The 27,886-nt window shown below is 47.3% G+C and overlaps 1 protein-coding gene across 1 annotated transcript; it reads right to left on the reverse strand.

The window, feature by feature from the left end:
• Positions 1-27,886, reverse strand: LOC133117099 (Krueppel-like factor 7). The gene is made up of 4 exons (XM_061227225.1): positions 27,419-27,886; positions 8,682-9,267; positions 5,213-5,336; positions 1-4,003 (listed from the first exon to the last, which is right to left on the reverse strand). The coding sequence occupies exons 1-4, from the start codon at positions 27,518-27,520 to the stop codon at positions 3,952-3,954; spliced, it is 864 nt and encodes a 287-aa protein (XP_061083209.1). The 5' UTR covers positions 27,521-27,886; the 3' UTR covers positions 1-3,951.

Genomic DNA, 27,886 nt, shown 5'->3' on the forward strand with positions numbered 1-27,886 from the left:
CAGGTTCTACCATTTATTACACATATTACATTCTTAAATAAAAATGCTCCACTGAACAGCTCTTGCATAGATATCTTACAATACCAATTTAAAAAAGAATTATGAAACAGACCAGTAACAAAAATAAATTTTTTCTTTTTCCTTAATAAAGAACATTACTGTACTAACATCATATAATACAAATAATATTTTAAACACTTTTTACAGCAAATAAACAAATATAAAAACAGAAAACTAACAAAAGAAAAGAAGTGAAAGGTGAGAACGATGGGAAAAGCAGTGGGTGGGGTGTGAGAGATGGAGGGGTGGAGTTGGATTGTGGGAGGTTGAGTCACCGTTGGGTTCTCTCCAAATCAAACAGACTTTTTAAAGGTGCCAGTATACTCAAAACCAAACCAAACCAAACCAAACTTTTATTGGAAACAAAAAAAAGATGTTATTTTGAGTTTGTAGAGAACGGTGTGGCCTGTGCAAGCCCCCTGCGCAAACTGTGCGCAAGCAGTTGGCAAACAGTCCACAAGTTCGCAGACCTCCCCCTGTCTGCAATTGGTCCACGCAAATATTGGTCGGCTGTGTCACGGTTGAACGACCAGGGGCACAGTTAAAATTCATTTTCCCGTAAGTAATGCTAGGTATGTAGCTAAACAAACAAGTGATGCTCTGTAGGTAGCTAGCTACCAAGCGTGGCTAGCTTCCTCATCTTCTATGGATAGTTTCCCCATCATATATTTGGCTCCTGCTCTGTCCAAATGATTTATCCTTAAGTTTGGCTAAGAAATTAGCTCAAACTTTAGTCGATTTAAAATCATAGCGAACCTATCAGATAGGATACGACTTCCTGTTGTGGTCATGACTGAAATACGTTTGAGATTAATACTTTTTGAACGAGTTGATCGATCACGCAGAGACTTTAAAGACAGTAAAATGTGCTCAAATTCCTGGCACGCACATGGGTGTCAATGATCTTCAGTCGTGCAAAGCAACTTGGAAAAGTCTGTGAACCCCCACAGTGGCGTGAAGAAGCATAAAACAAAAGAACATGGGAGTTTGTATTGAGTATACTGACAAAATTGTTTGGCAACATGTCTGCAGCATCGTTTGGCGTATACTGCCTACTTTAGTCTGTAAAAACAACAGACATGCCATGTACTGGATTGACAGGCAGACCAAAACCAGGTCAAAGGGTCACCACTGTAAATTCTTGACCCCGGGGGGTAGTGGGGCTTGGAAGAGACAAGTTAAACAGATTTTCAGGACAGGGAGGGTGAGGCGAAAGACCAGGCAGGAAGGGGGCAGAGAACGGATGAAGGAGTGAGATGAGAAGGATGTGATTCCCGCCCTGAGCCCTCTCCGCCCGTCGGCACGGCGACACCTGTACCCACGGAGACGGAGGTGAAACAGCCAATAGGGCATGAGACATGCCCTGTCTCTGCTGCCAGAAGGCATGATGGATTAGACGGAGCAAAGCGAGCGATGAAAATGAATGAAGCGTCGAGACTAATTGATAAAGCGGTCTGATTGTTCCCAATAAGCAGAGTGTCCATCAGCACGCAAACAATGCAAGTTACACATAAACCACACGCAGTCTATCCCCATCACAAGCTCAGCGGGACCCCTTCCCACGTGACCCTCCCTGAGCCGTTCTCCCACACGTAACCACGGCATAATGTTTCTGCAACGTTACTGCAACACACAGACGCCGTGGTCACTACATGTCAGCTGGGGCACACGCATAGATACACACACGGACACTGACACTGATATACACACACGCGCGCGCACACACACGCCACCTCTCACTGTAAGTGCGAGACTTCACTGGATTGTACGTAAACAGCTGAATAAAAAAAAAACCATTATCCTGAAGAAAAGTTATTTTTCCACACTATAGAGAACAATTACATGGGCAAAAAAAGAAAGAAATGTGAAACAAGAAAGTTCAAACTCAGCCATATGTCTTTAGGGAGTTGAAATAGTCCAGGCTATCTGTAGGGGAGACAAAGCAGATGCAAACACCCTTAGCTTGGAGGGCAGTTCTTCAGGTGTGACTGAATTTCAGGCCCCTCCCATTTACCACGTGGCCCCACCCTCCCCCAGTCTGAGCTGACAGTTCAGCCATTTTGAATCAGGTCGTGCCTGTGATCGTTTGTCAGAGTCAAACTCTAACGGTGAGGAGTGCAGAATGCAAGTGTTTTTAGGGAGCTTCCTGATTGTGTGGCCCTGACTAGGTGTTTTGATCTGCTGTTTAGTTTTTTTGTCAAGTCTCACTCCCAGTGGTTTGAACCATTTGTAAAAAAAAAAAACTAAAAATAAACAGCAGTTGCTAAGATCAAAAAGTGAAAATTGTGGAGCAGAAGAAATAAGTCATGAGCGACTCTGCAAAGCAGCGTCTTCTTCTAAATGGTGTTTGTTTCATGATCGTTCTTTTCCCAAGTGTCTTACTTTACAGAAGTGTGTGTGTGTGTGTGTATGTGTGTGTGTATGAGTGTACATTCATGCATGTGTGTTTGTGTGTGTGTGTTTGTGTAAGTATCTGTGCATACGTATTTCTTTTTTTCTTTTTTTTCTTCTTTTTTTTTTTTTTTTGCTTTTTTTTACCATTTCTCATTTCTCAGTTTTTTCCTGTATGGAAGGAGCACAGACGACATTGAGAAAGTCAGTGCGGATGACAGCTATGAACCAGGACAGGGTTCATCAGGACCGGATGGCCGGGAAGTCCCGCCCAACCGTCTCACAGGGTGAGGCCCTCCCATTGGCTGTGTGAGCAGGGGGGAGGGTCACGGTGGCTCCAAAGAGCATTTGAGGATTCCTGGGCCTTGTTCAGGAAAGAGCCGGCAGGCTTTTACTCAGGGTTCAGTATGTACTGGATCGCTCCGTCCAAAAACAGACCCAGAAAATGAGAAACAGAAGACTGTTCTTTTCATCTCAGTCCAGAAGTCCACGATGCCTTTACATCCCATTTTGGTCATATTTTCTCCATCTCCTTCTCTGTCAGAGCTCGATAGCAGCTACCAAGGTTTCACTTGTGCAAACATTTAACGTGTGCGTCCTCACTCACCCACTCATGTGCATAACAGACATGTTCGGTGAGTGTTAAGACTTCTGTTCAGAAAAAAGCAAAAACAGACAGAATTTTTTTTTTTTTTTTAAGAGGATAAATGAGAGAGGGGAGAGCGTTGCCCTGGCGAAGCGCGTATCTCAACAGCGTCCGGGGCACTGGGGTAGGGGTGAAAGGTCAGAGGTCAAGGGGGCGGGAGGCGCCAGCTTTGAGTGGTCTGTTCTCCTGGTAGTTTGGTTGTGCTGCCAGTTTGTTTTTCCACGGTCGACATCACTAACAGCGTACAAATTGTGATACAACCTTCAAGAAAAGAAACAAAGGGAGTAGTTCACACCAAGAGATACAGGGAATACTGCGGTTAACCCCACTGGTATGTGAGTGTGGTCCTTCCCAGAGTCTCACACAAGTTCTGGGAAAAAGAAAAAGTCCCCTCGGGTCTGACAGGGACAGCAGAATTATTAAGCTGTGCCAAACTCCCACACATTAGCCAGATAAGGCATACATCTGCTTATGTATACAGCATGGCGCGTTACTGAGGGATTGTACAGAAAATCTGCACAAGTCTTAGATTTATTAAGCCAAAAATGATAAGTTCTGCCTCGCCTTCTCCCCTCCATGGCAGCTGGGGAGGGGGGGGGGGGGGTGTGTCCAATCAGCACAAAACGGGTGGTGACCGTCCAATCAGCACAAAAAACGGCTGGTGACCGTCCAATCAGCACACAAGGGGTGGTGACCGTCCAATCAGCGCACAACGCTGCCGGGATCAGGGCGAAATCCCGGTCTCCAACTGGACACGGATGTGTCCCCACTACCCGCGCCATCGCTTCATCTCTCCTCTCTGTCTCTCTCTCGCTCCTTCCCTCTCTCTCCCTCCCTCACTCTCGCTCTCCATCTCATATGTGTCTCTTCATGTGCAGGGCCAAATGATCCGACCGGGAGAAACACCTGCAATAGGGAGAGAGAGATAAAGAGACAGGTAGGTAGAGAACGAGAGAGAGAGGAGAAGTGAGATAGATATATAGATAGCAACATTAAAAATAGATACTGGATGTCACAGTGAAATGTAACAGGAGTAATAATCAGAATTTCCAGAAAAATTGGCATTCTGGGAAATCAGCATGTGTGTCTATCTCACATGGAGTGAAACAGGGACCCAGCCTTACAGATGGACACAATCACACAGTGGTGAAAACAAACAACATTCAGTCTCGAAATGAACAACATTTGTTCGGATGTAGGCCACTGTTGACAACCAGTCAGGTGTGCGCATAGCCCTGAAGACAAAAATGACTTGTTTTTCCAGAAAAACATGAGCTGCAAATCAATATTACTGAATGAAAAATTACAGAAAATATCTGCAATTCAAATACTGTGCATATTTTATTTTGATGGCCCTTTAGGACAATAATATGCAGAACCAAATGAATCATAATTGTAATGGGTTTGTCCAAAGAAAACAAAACGCAGAGAAATAAAATGAGGAAGGCTTTGTGATTGTTCTTTTTGCCTCAGGCTATATGCATTATTAATTGGTCGTAGTGAAAAAGCTTCCAGTGAATGCGCTGTAATATCACTGAGTGAAACAATGTATGCAGGAAATGACAGGAGCTACCTCCGAAAATCTAACCTCCCCCCGGTGTGCCATCCGCCTCCCCCTTCCCTTTCTCTCTCATTCCTCTGACTCTCGCCCACTCTTTCACCGCTTAACCCCTTTTCTCTCTCTCCCTTTCCCTCTGTTCTCTTAAAAATACATCCTCCCAGTTTCTTTGAAGAGCAAAGGAAACCAGACTGATGTTTCAGTCTGCTTGTGAATGAATTAGCCTCTCTTGCTCTCTCTCTCTCTCAACCTCACTCTCTCTCATTCTCTCTCTCTCTCTCTCCAAGGATGGTTCAGGATGGCTAGATCTGCTCTCTTTATCACACCGTAGTCCTCAACTCTACCTGTATCCCCAGTACCTTTCAATCTGATTACATACTTACAATTTTTAAAATATTTCACAAATGAATGATAATTGCCTACAAGAAAGGTGTGACAATTTGTCTATCCGAGCGTACACATCCACACATGCACACATCAGTTTTTCTAGCTCGGGGTGGGGGCAGGGGGTGTGTGTTGTCAGAGTGTGTGTGTGCGCGCACGTGCGCGGGGGTTACCTGTCGCAGTGGTTACACTTGAAGGGCTTGGCTCCAGTGTGTTTGCGGTAGTGTCTGGTCAGCTCGTCACTCCGAGCGAAACGCCACTCACAGCCCTCCCACGAACACTTATAGGGCTTCTCACCTGGGGAGAGACACACCCACTCACAGTCATACCCAAATCCACCAATCACAGCCCTCTCACGAGCACTTATAGGGCTTCTCACCTGGGGAGAGACACACCCACTCACAGTCATACCCAAATCCACCAATCACAGCCCTCCCACGAACACTTATAGGGCTTCTCACCTGGGGAGAGACACACCCACTCACAGTCATACCCAAATCCACCAATCACAGTCCTCTCACAAACACTATGGGTGGGTGGGTATGTGTGTGCATAATGCGTGTGTTTGGCATGTGTGTGCGTTCGTGTGTATGTGTGCGTTTGTGTGCATGTGTGTGTGCGAGTATGTGTGTGTGTGCGTGTATGTGTGTGTGTGTGTGTGTGTGTGTGTGTATGTGGCATGCAAGAGCGTGTGAGTGCAAGTAAGCGTGTGCGTGTGTGCGTGCGTGCGTGGCAAGCAGGAGCGTGTGAGTGCGAGTACGCTTGCGTGCGTGCGCATGTGGCATGCAGGAGCGTGCCCAGCGCGGAGTCTGTGCGTAGCGCCCGGATCTGGCATTGTGATAACTCGGGAGGTAATGCGCCTTAATGAGCAGCCCTCCCGTATTTACAGTGGGACAGCTGCCTCGCTGCCATGCCACCCATCTCACTAATGACCGAGGCCTCATTACAGGGGAGTAAACCTGGCCACCGAAACGCCACACGGCAAACCCGGGCTGGAGAAATGAGCTGCAGCGGCAATGTGGAGCCGCGCTTAACAGGGCTGCCACGGAATAATGTTTCTGCTGCTGCGCAGGTTCACTGGGAAAACAAATGACTCCGTGTAAAGATTTTTTACTGTTTCTAACTATTTGAAATCATCTACGCCGCAAAAACCAGACAATAAGTCAGTCTCAACAAGTATTTTCATCTTTCTCTTATTTCTATTGCTCTTCTGCTAAAAAAAGGCAAACGACATTACCCATGAAGAGAAACAGCTCTACTCGTTTCAAGATTTGCCGAGGGGTAAGAAAATTTGTTAAGCAAATAGTAACTTAAACAAGCTAATTATTTTCTACTTCAGAGAAATAAGATTTTAAGTCTCATTAGAAGAATAAAACACTTGTTAAGACAGGCTTTTTGCCGTGTATATATTCGGAATAATTGGCTGATTGTCTTGGTAACGTCCACAGAAATCTGTTTATATGAATTCCTCCTTCAGCATCACCAGAGGAGAGCACTGATTAGCATGCTCAGCTGCGCAGTCACTGCAATGGAGGCCTGACCTGCGCACCCTATGGGCCTCTTTCTCCCTAATCATGTGACCGGCGGCCAATCAGAGCTGGGCTCAGGCTAACAGAGCTCTACGCCCACCCCTGGCCCGTCTTCAAGGCCCAACAGGAGAGAGGCAGACCTGGCCGCCCGAGGAAGACAGAACGGCAGCCATGGACATTATGATTTTGGCCAGGCACGAATGCATGGTCTGATCGCCTAGCAACCAGTATGTGTGTGTGTGTGTGTGAGTGTGTGTGCGTGTGCGAGAGGAAGAAAGAGAGACAGAGAGAGATAGCGAGAGAGGTGACAGTAGTGCAACCACCAGCCAATTAGAGCTTGCATAGCATAAGTGTGATGCTGTTGCTTGCCAACCAAAATCAATGTAGTCTGTTAGGCTGTTTATACTCTGCTTTTGGGCAGGGGGAGGGAGGGGGGGGGGCGGGGGAATGGGAAGACAGAGCAGCACCAGAGACTGTTACCAGGAGCAGCGTGTAATCAGCCAAATATCAGCCTCTTCCTGCTGCTGATGTGGGCTGCCTCACCCCTCCCCCAACACCCACCCCCCACCACCTGCTTTATCCGTGCTGGAAATGAGCCACTCACACTCCCTCAGTCGACTGGAAGCAGAAATCATTCTGAGGTCAGTTATCGGATAAAAACTGACATCGCATTATGTCATACTCCCTGAGGTTTTCCCTGTATGTGACACAGACAGGCACAGAATATAGTGCCCCCGCCAATACAATATTATCTGTGACAAAACGGCATTTACAAAGCCAGGCAGAGCCACGTCATCTTCAATGCAGGGCACTTGAATTTTCCACTACTCTTAATCTTACGGCGTCAGTGACGTATGGACATCGGATCCAAACACACGGACCAAGCCAGTCACATCGCTGAGCTCATCGCATAATGACCCAGAGGGGGGGGAGCTCACGGCTCCAGGGTAACACCAAAATTACAGCTTACAGTAAAACCAGTGAGTCAACAAACAGCCAGAACCAGCCAGCACCGGAGGGTCATAGAGTCAAGTAAAGCGGTATCGCTCTTCTGGATCAGAACCGCAACACAGAGGAAGACTTAGTCACCGCTGACACAGGCCCCCACACTCTCCACACTGGGAGTCTTCTGGGATTACCTGATCTTGACCCACACTATTGCTGACTAGATTAACTCTGCGGACGCCCTTGTCCTGAGCCACTTATCACAGATAGCATTTATTTCACACACAATTCATTCCAACACCTGGATACATGCTGGAGAAATCTGCGGTTACCATAGCTACCTGGCTCAAGGGTACGATGGAAGCCTGAGAATCACCATGATGCTCCATTACCACTCCGATTGCGGGTATAGCACTGGAGCCCTTCATGAGTAATTCAAGTTATTCATCTTTAACTATGGACTTACAGTAATACCTCCGTTTCAGCACACCACATACGTATACCTGACCGTATGCTTATCATACATTTATTATACATTATGTGTGTTGCAGATATTGCTTGTATCTATAGAAGGTTTTTTTCGAACATTATTGTTGTATTGTAATAGTTTTGGATGTGAGCCTTCTTTTAATGGTTAAAGAAAAATGGCACATTTCCACATTTACAAAACAGACATCCATTCAATTCATGCTATCAATCATCAAATAAATATTCTCTTCAAAAGGCATTTTTTCAATGGCAGCCTCAGTGGTTTTGAGCTGAGGTCGCAGTGAAGGGAGAGGGAATTATGAGCCCCATCCATAGAGGACAGGCCTTAGTCTGCACTGTCTGCCAGGACTCAAAAGGATTTGGGGGTTTTTGTCAGGTTTGATATTGTTCATTTCCATAGTAGGCCTGCATATTCCACTTAATGAAATTCAAAGGAGCTTTACAGGCATGTTAATAAACAGGATTGCCTTCGCAAAGCATTTTCAAGACATAATGACAAATCCCATATTCTAAAAGCGAGTATTGTTGATACTTAATGGAATATCCCTCCACTCACTGAGTTAAGAGGAACACAAAATGCTAAAATGTAAAAGGACCACTGTATAGTACATCCTTTGTAGAGCAGTATTCAATCGAAGACTGAAACCCAAGACAGCCCAGGCCTTGCAGCGCGCCTTACCCGTGTGTGTCCGCTGGTGTGCCTTCAGGTGCGAGCTCTTGGTGTAGACCTTCCTGCAGCCATTAAACTGACAGCGATGGACCCTCTTCTTGTTCTCCGGTACGTCTCCCCCGCCCAGCTCGCCGTCGCTCTGCTGCCCCCTGCAGGTCAGCGAGGGCAGCGCGTGCGCGGCGGCCAGCCCTCCCGCCTTCCTGGCCACCAGTTTGAGCGTGAGCGTCCCAGCGGTGAGGGAGGCCAGGGGCGGCTTCACCAGGTGACGGCCCAGCTCCGGGGAGGAGGGTGGGGTCAGGCAGGTGACGGCCGCGCTGAGCTGGGCCGCGTTGGTGCCGGGCTCGTGGGTCTTGGCGGCGGAGGGGCGGGGCTTGGCGGCGGCGGGGCGGGGCTTGGCGGCGGAGGCGGCGAGTAAGGGGGGGAGGGCGGAGGCGGGCAGGTCGGGGAGGCGGGGCAGCAGGGGGTCGGGCAGCTCGTCCTCCTCGCTCTCGGTGTGCAGGAAGGCGGGCGCAAGCAGGGAGTCCAGCTCCTCCTCCAGGAAGTCAGAGAAGCACCTGGGCTCCGTCTGCAGGTACCTCTCCAGCTCCAGGCAGGTCTGCGGGAAGCAGGGAGAAGCACGTCAGCCCCCCACTGCAGAGAGAGAGCCCCTACTCATCCAGGGAAACAGAGAGAATGCTCCCTACTCATCCAGGGAAACAGAGAGAACGCTCCCAAATCATCCAGGGAAACAGAGAGAATGCTCCCAACTCATCCAGGGAAACAGACAGAAAGCCCCCTACTCATCCTGGGAAATAGAGGGAAAGCCCCCTACTCATCCTGGGAAACAGATAGAAAACCCCCTACTCATCCAGGGAAACAGAGAGAAAGCCACCTACTCATCCAGGGAAATGGCTCTTTCTTACTGAGCACAAAAACATTCTTAGGCTAATAAAAGCAATTTCCACTATTCACCTCGACAAATACCATAACACAGCTTATTTTGATTGTTGATGACACATTAATTGACTTTAGCCTGCAGCGCGGAACGATTCATTTAACGACAAGGCAATAAAACAACTATTTGCCGATCATATCAAGCTCGTCTTTAGGCCCATTCAAGTTTATCAAGTTTTGACAAGGGTAAAAATGGCCTATTTATAACAAGCAGAAAATAACATTACGGCTATGATGGCCAAGCATCGACATATTTAGGCTGAGCATTTCATTTGCGGCGATACTTCACGGCATGAAAGTGGGCAGCTGCTGACTGGAAATTGAATGTCTCGTAAGTTTTATAGCCGCCTGAAATTTGCATTAGCCACATAACCTTCTCTGGCAGGCGGCTTCGCATTGGTGTTTTGATGCGATAAATCATAAATCGCTCTTTCATACAATGATTTTTGGGGGATAACAATGATTTGCTGCTGTGCTTTTCAGTGAAATGCATATTAAGAGGCATCATTTATGCTGTAGCCTAGATCTCAATTTCCATTTAATTCTTTGAATTTCCCAGACCTTTTTACTGGCCAAAAACTGCCAATACTAGCTAACACAATCTGATATACCTGTATATGTTGGTATATTTGATACATTTTTTGAGCTGTATCATTTTTTGAGCTTTGTAAGCTTTGTATTTTTTAAAGCTGAAAATAAAGGATTAAGACCATTTATTACAGATTGCTCATTGACCCATTAACCCTCTCTCTCTCAAACCCCGGTTTCAGTAGCTGTCCAAACCCAGGCCCTGCCTGTACTGTCCGTATGTGCAGGACCTGAGCCCGGGGAACTGAGCCCGGCGACCTGACTGAGCCCGGCGACCTGACTGAGCCCGGCGACCTGACTGAGCCCGGCGACCTGACTGAGCCCGGCGACCTGACTGAGCCCGGCGACCTGACTGAGCCCAGTGACCTGACTGAGCCCGGCGACCTGACTGAGCCTGGCCACCTGACTGAGCCCGGGGACCTGACTGAGCCCGGCCACCTGACGGAGCCCGGCGACCTGACTGAGCCCGGCGACCTGAGCCCGGCGACCGGGAGCGATGTGTGCTCCACCAGGCCCTGGGAGATGGAGGAGATCAGAGAGATTCATCACCCCGGCTGTTCTAGATCAGCTCCGGACCCGCCCGTTTTCACTCGCGCATCCGTGGCCAGGATTTCATTTCCGGTGGTCCCCCAACCCCTAAATCACCATACGTCCCACAAAATAAATAAGCTGTTCTTTAAAAAAAAGAAAGAAAAACTTGCTGTCACTATAGAAAATGTCTGAAACGCTCTTTTTCTTGTGTATGGGAAGCGTTAGGGCGTAATGTGAGGAATGCTTGGCCATAAAAACCTTAACACGGCCCACAAAACGACTCCTCAGCAGTTTCTACGCGGTCCCGATAACATTCGTCTCTTCAGATCCCGGCGCCATTGCTCCGGCTCATTACAAGCTGCCGCGTGCAGCCAGGACAGAACCCAACAGAACCGTCAGGGCCTGTTATCCACTTCATCAGCATAAAATAAAGCTGCCATATTTCAGTTATCAGGACTTTTAACATGACAGACTGCCTCTCCAGCTCGCGCCCAACTCCTTATTCCCAGGAAAATAAGTAGCAGGCACTTAACCCGCCATCTGTCGCTCCACGATAACGCTCTGCTTTTCATTTTTAAAATAATGCTTCTCTGTTTTACTCTTCCCTACCACAGAGAAAGCGCATTTGCATGTGACCGTAAATCAAAAAAAGCTCTCTGGAGGCGGCTGTTGTGAATAAACGCCGCTGAATTAAAGAACAATACACAAACAAGCAAATCTGACATTTGTACACGGGCCCTCGAGGAGTGTCTACGGGACTCTAGGAAATGTTAGTTGGCTAGCATGTACTGCAACGTCATTGAAGCACAACAAAGAAAATCCATATAGGTATAACTTACAAGCAACACTAAGTGTCTCCTGTCCTTGAGAGAGTGAGTGAGAGTGTGTGAGAGAGAGAGAGACTGAGAAAGGTCAAAAGGTCAAAGAGGAAGACTAAATTAGGGAACCTCAGAGACTGAGGTCAGGAGTTTTCCCACTGCTTGCACTCACAGGAACTATGCAATGAATTCAGTTCAAAAATGGGTCAAAGCGCGACCCGGTCCCCTACAATTTCCCTGGAGATGATCCAAGAGGTCGCATTAGAGGCCTACTCATGTGTCATATCCTGTGAACTGAACCTGCGACAGACAGCTCAGCAAAAAGCAGCCGTCAAATGGGCCCTGCGAGATAAACGAGAGACTAAAGCTTGGTGAGAAAGGCAGCACACATGCGCTGCTGATGCACACCGGCTGGGCTAAGATGGCAGGGAAGGCCAGCTATCTCTCTTATCCCAGTCGGTTAAGTCTTGATGATTTCAGATAATAGATTCGGCAAATTATCTAGGCTAATGATGCGGCTCCACCCTCCCGCACACCTCTGTAAATTCGTTTAATGGCTTCCCCCATTTCAAGGTTCATATTGTTTGCTTTTTATCTTTTGTCTCTGTCTTTCGCTTTTGCCCAGCTTGAGCTGAGGAGTGATTAACCACTCGAATGACTGGCTGAAGAGGCACTCTTTATTCAGCTAATTCGGGGGGGGAGCGTGTGTTTGTGTGCCTGTGTCTGTGTGTGTGTGTGTGTGCGTGTCTTTTGATGAAACCAAAGTACATTCACAGGGTCGTAACCCACACCACGTCAGAGGTAAGATTAACAGGACGTTCAAATGATGGAACCCATCATCAGCCACTTAATTAGCACATTACTCTTAATTTATCCCTCCGACAAAATTCAGTCATTTCCATAGGGTGGACAACAGCAGCGAGAATCAGCTGGACTGTACTGAGACGCTGATAAACCCATCTTAAAAGAGATCTTAACAGATAGACTATAAATCTGCTTATTACAATTGTATTTTTTCTTTTTATTGGCACTCCTATACAAGTAAGACTCCTGTCCTTGAAAGAGAGAGAGAGAGAGAGAGAGAGAGAGAGAGAGAGAGATATCAGAGTACAGATGCAGTCACAGGAACAATGTCACGTAGCCAAATGCCACCTGCCTGCTCTTTGTGTGCAGAATCAAGGTTAATTAGATGCTGCCACCCCCTTCCCCAGACACCCACCCCCTCTGCTAAAATTTTAATAAACAGCCTATGACAGGGTGCCTCTCTCAGACTCTCCAGCTGTGTGAGTGCCCCTCTCCCTCCTTACTCTGTCCACCCGTGTCCAACCCCACCTACTTATGCCCCCCCAACTCACAACCCCTTCCCATCACCCCTCTCCCTCCCTACTCTGTGCACCCGTGCCCAACCCCACCTACTTATTACCCCCCAACTCACAACCCCTTCCCATCACCCCTCTCCCTCTTTACTCTGTGCACCAGTGCCCAACCCCACCTACTTATACCCCCCCAACTCACAACCCCTTCCCATCACCCCTCTCCCGCAGTCAAGCAATTAGCACTCAGTCCAATGCCCCTCCCCCCAGGCCCTGCCACAGCCAATGGAACAGAGCCAGGTAATAAACATAAATAAATACAGTAATAAACACACCCCGCTCTTAACAAAGACAGGGTAGATCTGGCCTTTTCATTATGCCGTGATTTAATAGGGCGCCTCTCGGTGTAAGAGGCGTGGCGGGGGCGATTTGGCACGCCCTGCCAGGCTTCCGGTGCGTGCCACGAGTGGAGAGCAGAAAGCGCAGCTCGAGCTGGCCAGAATCAATCTCCCCACAGGCCCACACAGGAGCTCTGGGCCGTGGGCCTAGTCCTCTGCAGCCCAAACCCAACTGGAGCACTCCTACAAATATCAGCACTTCAACACTGGATAAAAAACAAATAAAAAACAAAAACAAAAAAACAAAATGTCTTCCTCTCTAAGCAATTGTGTTCTCGGCAAAAACCAAAGACTCGTCAAGCCTCCATTTCCATGGAAAGATTCCCGTATTGAAAAGTCAATTGTGATCCTTTATTTTGTTCTTGACATCCGATACAAACGCCGTTTTATATGCTAACGGGTAGTTCCCAAGACACGCGTGTCAGGCAACCGCGCATCACTTTCCTGCTGCTTAAGGTTCGAGGGGATATTGTTTCTTAAACGCAGAATGGTCTGCTTGCCTTTGCCTGCTATTTTAGAGAGCTCAGGGGGACACGGTATGAACATGGCTCAAATCAACACGCCGAGCGTGAAGGAGAGGAACAAATAAAACTATCCTCCTGCGCATATTAAAAGGTAAAAAATGAAGTAAACACTGAAATCCACAGCGCTGCAGACCTCCATAGCGTTTTTACTTTTATTTATTGCGTTCGAGGCACACAGTCAGACAAACTACTTCACTAATGGTCTCTGTCTGAGAGGTAGCTCCACCAACAGGAGACTCTTTAAGTCTGTGATGGAGGCACCCAGCAGCCAAAAGGATTTCCAGGAGACCTTCAGTCATCATCATCAAACCGTCCCTCTTCGTCCCTGAGACACAGAGCTCATTCCAATCGCTTATTCTTTCCCTCCTTTCTCCTTGTTCCTCGCCTGACCCGAAAATCGATCGAGGTCCGCCATAAGGAAATTCCAATTCGTTAAATGTTCCTTCCAGTAGCTAAAAGTGCAGCGCAAGAAGGGTCCCGAAGATTTCTTGAGCAAGAAAACATCAGTGCTTGCTTCGCAGAAGTATTTTTTTAAGAAAGCATGACGTATAAATGACCGACCTGCGGACTGTATGTCTGTAACTGACGCGGCTTCAAAACTAACATCTGAAGGAGCAAGCGTATTCCATTTGCCTAATTCGTGTTTTCTTGATTCCCTCATCTTCACCTCCTTTTCTCGCTATTTTTCCTGCCTCCCCCGATGGGTGGAGAGAGAAGCAAGGAAAAGAAGAGGTGAAAAATGAGTGACTTGGAATGAGCCTCTGGTCTAAGCACAGAGGCCCCTGAGCAGGGTAGTGGGAGAGCACTGGAGTGATAGCATTATGCGTTACATAACACTACACAATAGCATTCAACTGATCCGTCCTGCATCCAGGAATGTCAGTCATATACAACGTCCCCTCCACCCTATGTCCAGATGCCTGTCACGTAAATGACAACCCCCTCACAAACCCTCAACCTGCTTCTACATGCCTGTCATGACAAACCCCCCCCCCCCCCCTAACCCCTGGCCCGTCCAGCCTGTTTCTTTATGCCTGGCAGCCGCACACCTGGCTCAGACCACAGCCTCTGTTTGGGAGAGTAAGGAAAATCAGGGAAATCAGGGAAAAGGGCCCCGCTGTTGGGTCAGTCCCCAGCTGTGTCCTGTTCAATCGCGGGCTCCTGGGCTCAAAATCCAGGAGGCAGAAAATATCCCCTTAAACGAATTATTGGTCTTGACCTGTTTTCAATCATTTTCCTTGATTAACAAGTTTGCCAATGATGGGAAGAATCAATTGGCAGGTAAACGCATAGCTTCTTTCTTCACGCCATATTAGAGAGGTTAATCGATTCAATTTCAGACACTTCGTCGCTACAAAGTCTGCACAATGTAATTAAATTTATAGAGACGACATTGTATTTACTGCATACACAAAGAAATCTACTGTGTTGCAATAAAAACTATCCTGAGCTTGATTGTTTAAATGACTAAATTTGCGTACAGCTTTTCCATGAATATTCTCGCAGTATGAGTGCAGAAAACAAAGAGTAGCTACATGTATCAACCATTTTTAATAACATTGATTGAAATGTGTGCAAATAAAGAGTTTTATTTCTGTTTTATTGGTCAATTCGTTTCAGGGGATATTTACCGCCTCCTCGATTTCAAGCTCAGGAGCAGTCACTGGTCCAGTCTGACTTCTCTCATAGTGAGCAGTGAGATTACCTCCCTCTCCCCTCTATATTCCTCACAAAGTCTCTCTTTTCCAAAACGCTAGTTATCCTTGTTTTATTGTTTTCTGTTTTAAAATGTCAACTGCCAGAACCCTGAAGGAATTATAAATTGCTACACCTTTGGGACATTTCACCTGACAAATATCCCACCAAAAAAGTTACAAAGAAAAATTATATATAAAAAAACTATATTTCAGTGGATATATAACACAAAACAAAATGAGGCCCTGACAAATCCCCATAAGCACCACCTGACAATCACACTTTCCGCTCCCTGTATCCCGCTGAGAAACACAGAGAGAGAGAGAGAGAGAGAGAGAGAAAGGGGGGGAAGAGATGGAGAGAGATTGAAAAGGGATAATCACAGATAGAGGCAGAGTCTGAGGTTTAGTCGAAAGATCCTGTCTGGCACTACTAGAAATCTCAACTGCATCTCCTACTGGAAATCAGTTTGAGCTAGAGACACTGATTCATGGAGATGAAGCCGATAATGCACTGTACACTACATCACACAACATTTTAACGAGCGTTACTTGACAAAATTGACATATTTTCAACTGAAAAAAGTGTTGCATGAGAGTCTCGGACACTGTCATACTTTCTCATGCAGTGTGATTGGACAGTTTACAGATGTAAACAAATGGTCAGGAGTTTGGCGTCTCCTCACTATCAAGACAACCGAACCATTCCCAAAGGTCTTCGTTGGAGTATGAATACCAAACGCAACACCCGCATTTTGTTTAGCGACACTTTTTGAAAGGAGTATGAATTAGTCTTAAAGGCCCCTTATAGGATTTTGCTTCTGGGAATGTAACACAGGAGAATACGCCTGGCTGTAAAATCCAACTAAGAGTTGGCCAAGCTGGACATAAGATGGTCTAGCTGGGTATGGGCTGGTCAACCAGCATGGCCAAGCTGATCACAAAACTAGTCTAGCTGGGTATAAGCTGGTCAACCAGCTAGTGCTGGTAGTGGGCCAACCAGCTGTTTGAAAAGATAACTTGAGCTGGTCAAACCATGTCACGCAGGGAGCTGGTCTGAACTGGTCAACCAGCAACCAGCTGTTTAAAAACAGATTGAGCTGTTTTTTCCGCAGGGCGTGTAAGGCTAATCTCCGTGAGTCAACACCACTAGCTCACCAGAGAGCCACACCCCCGTGCTTGGTCACAAACAGCCTTTCGCCCTCTCTGTCCACCCCCCCACACCCCCTCTCCACAGCACCCCTCCTGGGGGCTTACAGACGCTGCCTCTCTCCTCCAGACCTGAGCGTGAGTGACGGAGACACGCTCCGCACTCCCCCGGCAGGACAAAATCGCACAGGAAAATCACAGAGGCAGAGAGACAGGATGTGAGAAGGAGGGAAATGTGGGTGTCAACACACTGACGAATGCCTGGAACCTGAAATATCTCTGCTTTTTGTCCTCCGGAGTCAAGGATTTACAATTTTTCTGAAAAGAAAGAGAAAGTGTGAACTGATTGGTTCCCCAGAGAATGATTATGCTTTGTCCCTTGAGGCTGTGTAACTTATCTTTTAATATTTAATAATAATTTAATAATATATCGGAGTACAATGGCTTTACTTTTCTGCACTACAACACCTTCAAGGCAGACCCTGTTCTCTCACTCAGATATGACAGCAAACCCCCCCCCACAGGATTCTGAGAAGTGGTCAGGGGAAGCAAGAGGAAATAAAGTATGTCTCTTTAGCAGGGCACAGTCTGCACAGCATCTGCACGTACACACACACACACACACACACACAGACACACACACTTATCCAGGCCCTGCGTGAGGGTCGTTCACGTGCAAAAGCTTTTTCAACAAAGCAGAGGGAGAGGATTAGGGAGCTGCTAAAATCCCTAATGACTGCACCCCCTCTCCACGGGCCGCGCGCTCAGGAGAGATAGGGGAGGCCCGGCGGTCCTGCTGCCGGCGATAGAGACGGCTGCGCTCCTCCGCGCTCACTCCAGCGCCCGTAAACAGACTCTTTAATCGCCGCTCCCGCCCAGGCCATTATCCTCCCGAGCAGTAATTACGGAGGCTACAGCTGGTAAACACACTGGCCAATTCTCACCACCTCAACTCTTCCTTGCTCTGTTGCTGGGAGGTGGTGGAGATGGGCTTGCGGGGCCAGCATTTTTTAGCTGCCTGGTACAGGATGCAACACGTGTATCTGTGACTGTGAAATGCTGCCGGCGGAGAGACCAAACCAACTGGGGCAACAGAACTATGTGGGATTCTGCCACTTGGCACTTTCTCTCTTGGCCGGTGGAACATACTACAGGAGACAGCAACGCACATACTGCAGCTGCCCTGGCTACAGCCCCGTTCCCATCTACAGCCCTGTTCCCATCTACAGCCTTGTTCCCATGGCTAATGCCCCGTTCCCACGGCTACAGCCCTATTACCCTGGCTACAGCTCTGTTTCCCTGGCTCCAACCCTATTACCCTGGCTACAGCTCTGTTTCCCTGGCTCCAACCCTATTACCCTGGCTACAGCTCTGTTTCCATGGCTACAGCCCTCTTACCCTGGCTACAGCCCCGTTGCTTCATTCATACTACAAATATACATTATTTCACTGGCCCAGTGACTGGCCCTGTATAATCACTGGCACAGTGACTGACTGGCCCTGTATAATCACTGGCACAGTGACTGACTGCCCTGTATAATCACTGGCACAGTGACTGACTGCCCTGCAAAATCACTGGTACAGTGATTGACTGGCCCTGTATAATCACTGGCACAGTGACTGACTGCCCTGTAAAATCACTGGTACAGTGACTGTCAGGTTGAGAATACTGTCCCACAGGTCCCTTGTCCACTGCTGTCCCCCACCTGCCCAGCTACCCAACTTCCCATTATCAGAAGTACACAGACACACACATGAACACACAGACACTCATGCAGGGTGCGATTTGCATTGCTTGTTATGGCTGAGAGGCAGTGCAGAGGTGTTGTTTAGTGACAGCAGGGTGATCCTGAGAGAAACAGAGACCCCCAGCAGAGAGTGTGTGACTCCTGTATTCTGTCCTGTAGCGAACACTCACTAAATAATGCACAGCAACACAAGGCCTGCTCTACTGGACCTGCTACAAACACAGTCCCCGGAGAGAGCTCTGTACCGCACAACCCTAACACACACACACACATACAGGCAGTTCGTGTGAGTATGCTGTGCGTCTCTCAGGTATTGGGGCTGCATCTCTGATTAAAATAGCTTCGACCCATTTAGCTCTGCTGCTGGTACTGTATCAGCTGCTCCCTGCCTGAATGACAGATTTGACTCCGCCTAGCACTGGTTGCCATGGGTACTATGTCATGCCCGCAATCTGACTCCACCCAGCACTGATCGCCATGGACATCATACCCATGTTCTGAAGATCTGCCGCTGTGTCCCACAGGGTTCAAACCTACCACATAGGCCTTAGACAGGCTCAAGCTCATCGTTCATACCTATGCAAGCTCAACCTAACTCATCATTCATACCTATGCAAGCTCAACCTAAGTTATGGTTCATACCTATGCAAGCTCAACCTAACTCATAGTTCATACCTATGCAAGCTCAACCTAACTCATAGTTCATACCTATGCAAGCTCAACCTAACTCATCGTTCATACCAATGCAAGCTCAACCTAACTCATAGTTCATACGTATGCAAGCTCAACCTAACTCATAGTTCATACCTATCCAAGCTCAACCTAACTCATAGTTCATACCTATGCAAGCTCAACCTAAGTCATAGTTCATACCTATGCAAGCTCAACCTAACTCATAGTTCATACCTATGCAAGCTCAACCTAAGTCATAGTTCATACCTATGCAAGCTCAACCTAACTCATAGTTCATACCAATGCAAGCTCAACCTAAGTCATATTTCATACCTATGCAAGCTCAACCTAAGTCATAGTTCATACCTATGCAAGCTCAACCTAACTCATGGTTCATACCTATGCAAGCTCAACCAAACTCATAGTTCATACCTATGGAAGCTCAACCTAACTCATGGATCATACCTATGCAAGCTCAACCTAACTCATGGTTCATACCTACGCAAGCTCAGCCTCAAGTCAGTCTGCATGGTTCAGGAAAGGAGAAATAAATATGAGGAAGCATCAAACACTCACCAACTACCGAAAATAACAAAGAGGAAGGAATATTTCTGCTCTTAATATAGTCCTTAAGACATGCGGTCTTTGCAAGTGAAGCAGTCACCTCTTTTTCACAAGAAGGTCAGAACTGTAAAAATGGGAAGGAGGCGTGAGGTCATCAGCCCTATCTGCCCACACACATCTGTCTCCCACTGCGACACTGCCTTTGTAACGATGGTACTCAGGGTTCCCGCCAGGTTGAAATTTTGTCAAGATCGCCGTCACCCCGCAGACGACGTGGTAATTTACCTGCGATGCCGACGCGGTCGCTGTCTCACACTTGACGCTTACAGCTATGTAAGTGATGTACGCGCTTGGCTCGGGACCCAAGGTGAAAACTTGACTCCAGGGTAAACGCACAAGAGGAGATTTGAGCCGTATCCTGAGTAGGGTTAAGACCACTCTGTACTCTTTTCTCTCACTCTCTCTCCCTCGATTTCGAAGTCAATGATGCTTTTTTTAGCAGGGCCAATATAGTATTGAAAAACCATATGCATTACCAACATTTAACACCAGTCTATCAATGACTACACTGTTTAACATATATACATACCAAACTATTTTAATAATAATTATTTTTAAAAATATTTTAAACAACAACAACACTAAGTCAGCTTGATAAGTAACTATATAAAGAATTTGTACCATAATATTTTGTTTATGCATTATTAACAGCAATTTGGAGAGTGGTTTGGTGTCCTCTGAGCGTCCTTTATGCTGCGGTACATGACCACGTACAGGACTGTACAGGCTGCCAGTGGGGCTGTGGGCCCTTCTAGAATTACAGAAAAATATTTTTCATCTCTCTTGGCACGAGTCTCTATGTGTGTGTGTTCCAGTGCGTTTGTTCATGACAAAGAAACAAATCCCCCAAAAAACAACTGCCACCATACCATTCTCCCACCAGAACCAGCGTGCCACCCAGCAGGTAGATAAAAAAGCTTCTTAAAATGCAGAGCAATCTCTCTGACCTTTCATTCAAACACTCGGAGGTCAACATTCGCCTTTGAAACTGTAGCTCTATGAAATGCAAAAGGGCCTCAGTATGCTAATCGTGTCCAGTTCTTACACACTCTCCCTAAGGCGGCGAGGATGTGTTGAATTTGTTTATTGGGGGCATTTATTGGGAGGGAATTTCAATAGGGTTTAGCCAAAGTAGGAGACATTTAATTCAGCAAATGCCCGGGAGGTAGTCATATAAGTCCTCTCTGTAGAGAGATACTTCACTTCCTGCTCAGAGAGACCCCATCCTGAAGGTTTTTAACGCAAGCCGCTTCCTCGCCGAATAAAGAGCACTGTAATCACACAATCTTTTATTTATGAGATTCAATTATTATTGCAGGTTAAACAGTACAGACTCTGTCTCGAAAACAGCAGGGCCTAAAGCTATCAGAGTCAACCAGGAGAGAGAGAAAGAAATAAAGAAAGAGAGAGAGAGAAACACAGAGAGAGGGGTGGTGATAGGGAGAGAGGGGGAAATGGAGAAAAACCAAAGGCAAATTCCTGATACTACCATGACCATCAGAAGCACCGCCTCTGCCTCTCCACAAAGCCACTGAAGAAGAGGCTGATGATATCAGCTCCCCACCTCATGAGGGCAAATACATGACATCACCAATTCCCCATCAGCTCCAGAGCCTGGGATAATCAGTGCACTCCAGCTTTCTGGAGATGAGGCTCTTCACTGGAGGGTCCCTGACCCTTCCACCGACTGCCTCCAGCATCCGACCCCTGCCCCCCCCCCCCCCCCCCCCAGAGCCCCCGGGCCACGGCTCACCCCGTGAACCCGCCCGAGAGAGCACATTTCTGCCCCCGGGTTCAAGCCAGTCCCGTCTCCGCACTGCAGCGCCAACGCCACGCACAGCCTTCAGAGCAGGAGCCCATATCTGCTGATTCCGGGGATAAATAATATAAACGCACTCATAAAAAATGCATTAAAGTTCAATTATCATTTTAAACATCCCCTTTTGAGCCCAGAACCAGTGCGGGAGCAGACTCATTCTGCCTCGCTGCTACAGTCACGGTGAATTTACAGAATATAATGGCTCACATCGGCAGAGTGTGACAGACGCGGCCCGGCTTCCCACACTGGCTGTCAATGTCATTTTTATTACAGCTGTCTTTTGTGACTTGTTTGGACAATACACCGTTTCCAGGAATCTGCCATTCTATTACTGTGGCTCATGCCCTTCTCCTCTTACACAATGTAGCAATTAAGTGTTGGTAACACTAGAAAATACTGAGAAAAAAAAAACTGACAGCCAAGTCGTGATACATTTTGGCTCTGAGAAACTTTAGATTCAGTAACGCCTTCCCCACCATTGCAATCTGTTACAGTGTGCAGAGACTGTTGACTTGATGGCTCTAGATTAAGGTCTTGCTTGTAGACCTTGTAGTGTTGCCACTGTAAAGGTGAAACTGGTTTGACTGGTTTTGTTCAGTCTGGCCACAGCACCACTCTGCCATGAACAGCATCTCTCTCTCTCTCTCTCTCTCTCTCTCTCTCTCTCTCTCTCTCTCTCTCTCTCTCTCTCTCTCTCTCTCTCTCTCTCTCTCTCTCTCTCTCTCTCTCTCTCTCTCTCTCTCTCTCTCTCTCTCTCTCTCTCTCTCTCTCTCAGCTCATTCTGAATATTTACATTCAAATTCAAGATGCCAGGGCTCTTCAAATATTGCCACAGCTTGCAGTCGTACATTTAAATATGACCATACAATTCCCTTAACTCATTGAATCAGGTCAAGTCAAATCAAGTCAAAATGACTTTTTTATAGCGCATTTTACAAAATAGCAAGGTTCACAGCCTGCTCAGGCCTATATCCCTACAAAATCAAGCCAAAGATTAATACAATGTATTAATACATTCTTAATATTTGGCGTTCTTATCATTTTAAATCAAGAGAAAGGGTGCACAATGCACATGGATTATATAAATGATTTTCCCGTATTGTCAGACTGTTTCCCTCGGGCGATGTTAACAGCCGCATTTGTGTCTGCTGTTCCTGTTCTCTCTTATCTCTCTGTTCCTCTTTGTCTCTCCCTCACTATCTCTCCACCCCTCCTTCTTTTTCCTCATCTGGGAATTCTGTGGGATTTTTATTCATTCACTCTTCCTCCCCCTCTCCCCCCCCCCCTCCTCCTCCGCGTGGTCCCAGGTACTTTCCCGCGGTGAGTCACAGTCCCGCCATGGTGCGTGAAAGTACAGGCCGCCGCACTCCACTGGTGATTACATAACCGGCCTCGCCGTATCCCGCGGTAACAGGAGGCTCCTTCATCTGGGTGCAGCGCCACACGGAGCAGGGGCAGAACGGGAAGGAGGAGAGCGAGGAGGAGCAGAGCGAAAAGGAGCAGAACCAGGAGGAGCACTTCACAAGGAAATCAAGAGAGGAGAGACATCATCTTCCCAATACGGACTGAACACCCTCCTCTTACCTACAGTAAAGGCTCTCTTAACCCTGACCCTCTCTAACAGCACTTGCTGTACAGAGCACTTATGCCAATCTGTGTACTTCACTTAATGCTCTTCAGGCCAGTTTCACAGACACACACGCGCACAAGCCGTTTCCTAGTCTACATTCAATTTGGAATGGAAATCATAAACAGAACTCTGTTCTGTGTCTGTGAAACAGGCCCTATATCCTGAAAGGATAGTTGAATGCGCTTGTCTGTTTTTTTCCACAATGTGTAATCCAGCCGGGAGCAGAAAGTGCCAAATTCAGGTCACTCAGTCAGTCAGTCACTCACTCTGGGACAGTTTGCACCGAGCCTGCGCTTCATCAGATGGCCTCTAGAGGGCGTGCCGCGGGTCGGCGGGATCTGTGCTTGTTTCACGCGACTACGCTGACAGAACGGTTACTCTCAACATTTCTGGTCTATTAAGAATTCAAGAAGTTCTTAGCTCTGAGAATGTCAGTTATCCTTTTCTGAAGGGCCGGGCTTAGTATGCACTTCTACTGTTGGTTTAATAAGTGACTCCGGATAAGTGTGTGCTAAAGAGGATATAATGCAGCGCTGTGCTGCGCGCTGTGAACGCTGTGCAGACACAATGACTCTGCAGCACGCTTCAGGTGCTCTTATTTCAGGAGAACAACCAATCAGATGCGCCGATGTTCACTATGGGTCCCTCAGCCACTCTCAGGGTTCAGCACTGTACCCTGGGGTTTAGTGCTGTGTTAATATCACTGAATATGTCATACTGCACAACAGAGTGCAGTCTTGTATTAGCAGGGGTGTAGTACTGCATTAATGGGGATGTAGTTTTGAATAAATGAGATTGTGTCCCTGCATTAATGGGGGGTGTAGCTCTGTATTAATATGGATCTAGTCCTGAATTGTATTATAATTTCGATTGAGAAACTTATAATCAGTTGATGTTTCATCAATTATTTGATTTTACTGCTTTTATTATGTTGTACGATATTCTGTCACCAAGAAATCACCAGACAAATACCGAAACCACATTACACTTGGCCGTTGATGCCTCCCCCACTTGAACAAACATACACACACACAGCTGCTGTACTGTATGTTTAGAGAAAAGAGGAGAGAGACATAGAAAGACAGCTGGCTGGAATGTAAGTGAATCAGCAGTGTTATTTCATCTTTTGACATTGGATACAAGTCTCAACCCTGAGTCTTTGGGACTATATTGCACTGTTGGTCAGGCTGAGTCATTAGCAACAGCAACAAATGAAACTGAGCATGACAGCACCCAAACCACGTGCATTACCAGCCAGCCATCAATCTAATTCAGCGAAACGTGTGGGCAACCCATGAGCCACTTCCCCTAACGAGGGCATTGCTAGGGTTCACTTAAACCTTTCCCACGGTCTTTGAAGTCAGAGTACTCCTTGTCCTTTCTCAAACTTCCCAAAACCTCCCTGGTCTGTCTGTCCCTAGTGCTGGTTGTCACAGCAGTGGCCCAGGCTGCAGCCTAACGCCGCTCCGTGATCTAAATTTAAACGACGGAAGGAAAATCAGCGAGAGAGGATGCTTCAGCTTCCTCAAGCCTCAAAAATAAGGAGAAAAAAAAAAAAACACACAAACACCAACAACGGTGACGGAGTACTACGGGAAACCAGCCCGACGGGGCAGGAATGGGCTGGCGAGACACAGTGGAGACTGAGGCACAGAGTGACCCAATTACCAGCTCACCCCATCAAAGAAGGGTGACGGAGCCCATCAGACGACCACTGAGGCTGCAGGAGAGAGACGGGCTGGCCCTGAGATGCACAGTGTCTCTCTGTGTTCAGACTTCCTGAGGGGGGGACTATTATACTTCTTTGCAGTGAGAGAGCTATGATTATAGAAATCCAGTCTCTCCCACACTGAGAGAACTGTGAGGGCAGTGTTCAGGCCTCTTCTACACTGAGGGAGATGTGAGTAGTGTTCAAGTCTCTTCCATACTGAGGGAGCTATGAGCAGTATTCAGGTTTCTCTCGCACTGAGGGAGCTGTGAGTACAGTGTCCAGGTCTCTTCCACACCGTCAGGAGATGTGAGTAGAGGTTCAGGTCTCTTCCACACTGAGGGAGATGTGAGTAGTGTTCAGGTTTCTCCCACACTAAGGATGCTGTGAGTATAGTGTTCAGGTCTCTTCCACACTGCAGGAGGTGTGAGTAGTGTTAAGGTTTGTCGCGCACTGAGGGGGCTCTGATTGTGGTGTTCAGGTCTGCTGTGATTGCTGCACTCAGGTCTCTCCTGCCCTGTGGTTACACTGAAAGACACAGTGAGTGAGACAGCAGGCTGCAGCAGCATGCGGTGCCCCCGACTGGACATTTCTCTCTCATTCAGAAACCCCCCCCCCCCCCCCCCCACCACACCACCAACCTCTCCAGCCCCACGCTTCGAAACGGAGGATACGGCACACTGGCTGGAGGGGGGAGGGGCACTTCAGTGAGCCCTGAATCCTGACTGATTCCACTGGTGGCTGTCTGCGCAAACCCATCGAGCAGGTCTGTTTCACTACAACAGCAGGTAGGCAGCTGGGCAAACAGGGAGGGTTAAGCCCCCTAGCCAATGTGGGTGGCTAATGGGTTTACGATACACAGGCATACAGATACAAACACAATACCCCCACCCACAAACACACACACACACAAGCACACATGCACTGCCACACATGTGCACACATACTAACATGTGCACACACACACCGACTCAAGCATATGTAGACACTCGCATGTGTATGCACATACACACTCGGAGAATGAAGAATAGAGAATATCCACAAATACCCAAGCTCAAAGCACAAATGCCTATGACTTTATATAATGACATATCAAAATTAAATAAATAAATAAAATACCATGCAATTTGAGAAGACAGAGATGGGAATGGTTGAGTGGGGGGTCAGGAAGGATGGATGGAGCTTTAGGCAGTGGTGCGGCTGTCTTACTGACAGTAAGGGGCCAATTATTGCGAAAAGTGGCCGGATACAGCCGGCCAGAACCCAGCTTTCCATTAGCGTAGGCTACTGCCAGGCTTGGGGTGCGCTCGGCGGGGGAGGGGGGCGGTGCTGGGACCTCGCAGACCACTGTTAAATAACTGCCCCGCCGCACTTCCCAACACGCGAGCACATGGAATAGCAATGAGCTGGTACGTGCGCAAAGTCGCGTTTATGCGGGATGCAGGGCTGTCGCGTGGCGCTCATCCTTCTCTGGACGACGAATCGAAACTACTGTAGACGCACACCCCATTCCCCCCGGCTGTGATGAGGAGCTGACAGACCTTTGCACAGACCTTTAAATTATTCCCAGGACTTAACAGTAGCAAGCATCACCATTAAATATTAATAATAAAGGCACATACGATAAATCATCATCCCTTAATTGACACGGGCCCACGCACGGTACAGTATGTTGGCCAGAGGACATAAAGAGTGAAAATCTGTTTGACCATGTGCGCGCTTTGTCTGCCAGCCCCCTGCGGAACGTTTCGTTTCAGTAAATGAGTGCACTGCGAAAGCGCCCTGTCACAACGTGGCATGGGGCACAGGCGTTTCATTTTTATAGGTGCCAAACATGACGCGAGCCATAACAGTAATTAATGCAAGCGTGCAGTCCAGCTTAGTTCCGATTTTGAACACTTTCATGGCCGCTTGACACACATCCTTGCACCACCACACCGCCCCCCCTCCCTGCCACCCCAGCGTTGATGCGTAATTTATTAACTGCTCGTCGTACAAAGGAGCTGAAAACACACACTTATTCGTGAAGTCCTCAATTTATACTTCTAAATTACACCAAATATTAAAATGCTACCGACTTAATCACTTGTACAGCACGCGGTCAGGTTTTCAATTCTTTAAAACTGACGCAAAACAGGACGGACGGACTGGCAGATCGATGTGCGTTCTGCATTCGGCAATCAATACAACACCATGAGCTCATTTCGCATGCACACGGGGAAAATTATTCTCCTTATAGGAAAACGATTTAATTACATGTTAGTTTCCACTTATTTCTTAAACCACAAGTTGCCCGCTAAGAATGCGAATTACGACATTTACTTTCTTCTTTCGTTTTCGAATTATCAATAACCATAACATAGCAATAACAACCGTTCTAAGATGTGTGGAAAAATGCTTCAAAAGTAAGCATAACTTGCGAGACATTTCAAGCAGAAAAGTGCGCTCCTTTGCAGCCGAAGACTACGAGCTCCGCCTCTACTAGAGTTTAGGCTGTTTTGGTCTGAGGACCAGCATGTGTGGGTCTAGCTGGAGTCCGCAGGTTAACTATAACAGTGATTACAGGAACACGGTCGAAGTAACGTAAAACTGTTCACCTGCTGCCAGTTCTCTTCTAGGGAAGGCATCGCAGAGAAGTAGCCGGTGTCATGCACGAGCTGGAGTTCTTGAAAAATACTGTAATTCGCCAACACGTCCATGTCGATGCTCCTTACGGAAACAATTGAATTGATCCAGTAAAAAAAAGCCCACTTTTGTTTTATTGTCAGGAACAACAAAAATAAAATGTTCACATCCGAGTGTGTTGTGCTCTGATAAGTAAAGATGTATGCATGTGTATCAAAAAAGAGACATACAAATCTGGAGAAACATTTAAAGCTTGTCACTAAAGTGCAATCCTGTTTCTCTGGTGTGAACCCTTAGGTCTTCAGCCCAGAAGCGGGATGCAAGCTTGGTGGCATGAAACGTCCATATCTATATCCGCATTTCCAGACTACAATCGTTGCTCTTTAAATTCCAGGTAGCTTTTTCTCTTAGCTATGCTGGTACAGCAGGCGAGTAGTTAG

The sequence above is a fragment of the Conger conger genome, chromosome 17 (genome assembly GCF_963514075.1).
Source record: "Conger conger chromosome 17, fConCon1.1, whole genome shotgun sequence".
In the NCBI taxonomy this organism is placed as follows: Eukaryota; Metazoa; Chordata; class Actinopteri; order Anguilliformes; family Congridae; genus Conger; species Conger conger.

Coding starts and splice junctions, on each gene's coding strand:
- LOC133117099 (XM_061227225.1), bottom strand. CDS start 27,520: ATGGACGTGTTGGCGAATTACAGTATTTTTCAAGAACTCCAGCTCGTG. Junction 5,337..8,681: donor ACACCAGCGGACACACACGG/GTAAGGCGCGCT, acceptor GTCTCTCCCCAG/GTGAGAAGCCCTATAAGTGT. Junction 4,004..5,212: donor AAGTGTAACCACTGCGACAG/GTAACCCCCGCG, acceptor TCCCTATTGCAG/GTGTTTCTCCCGGTCGGATC.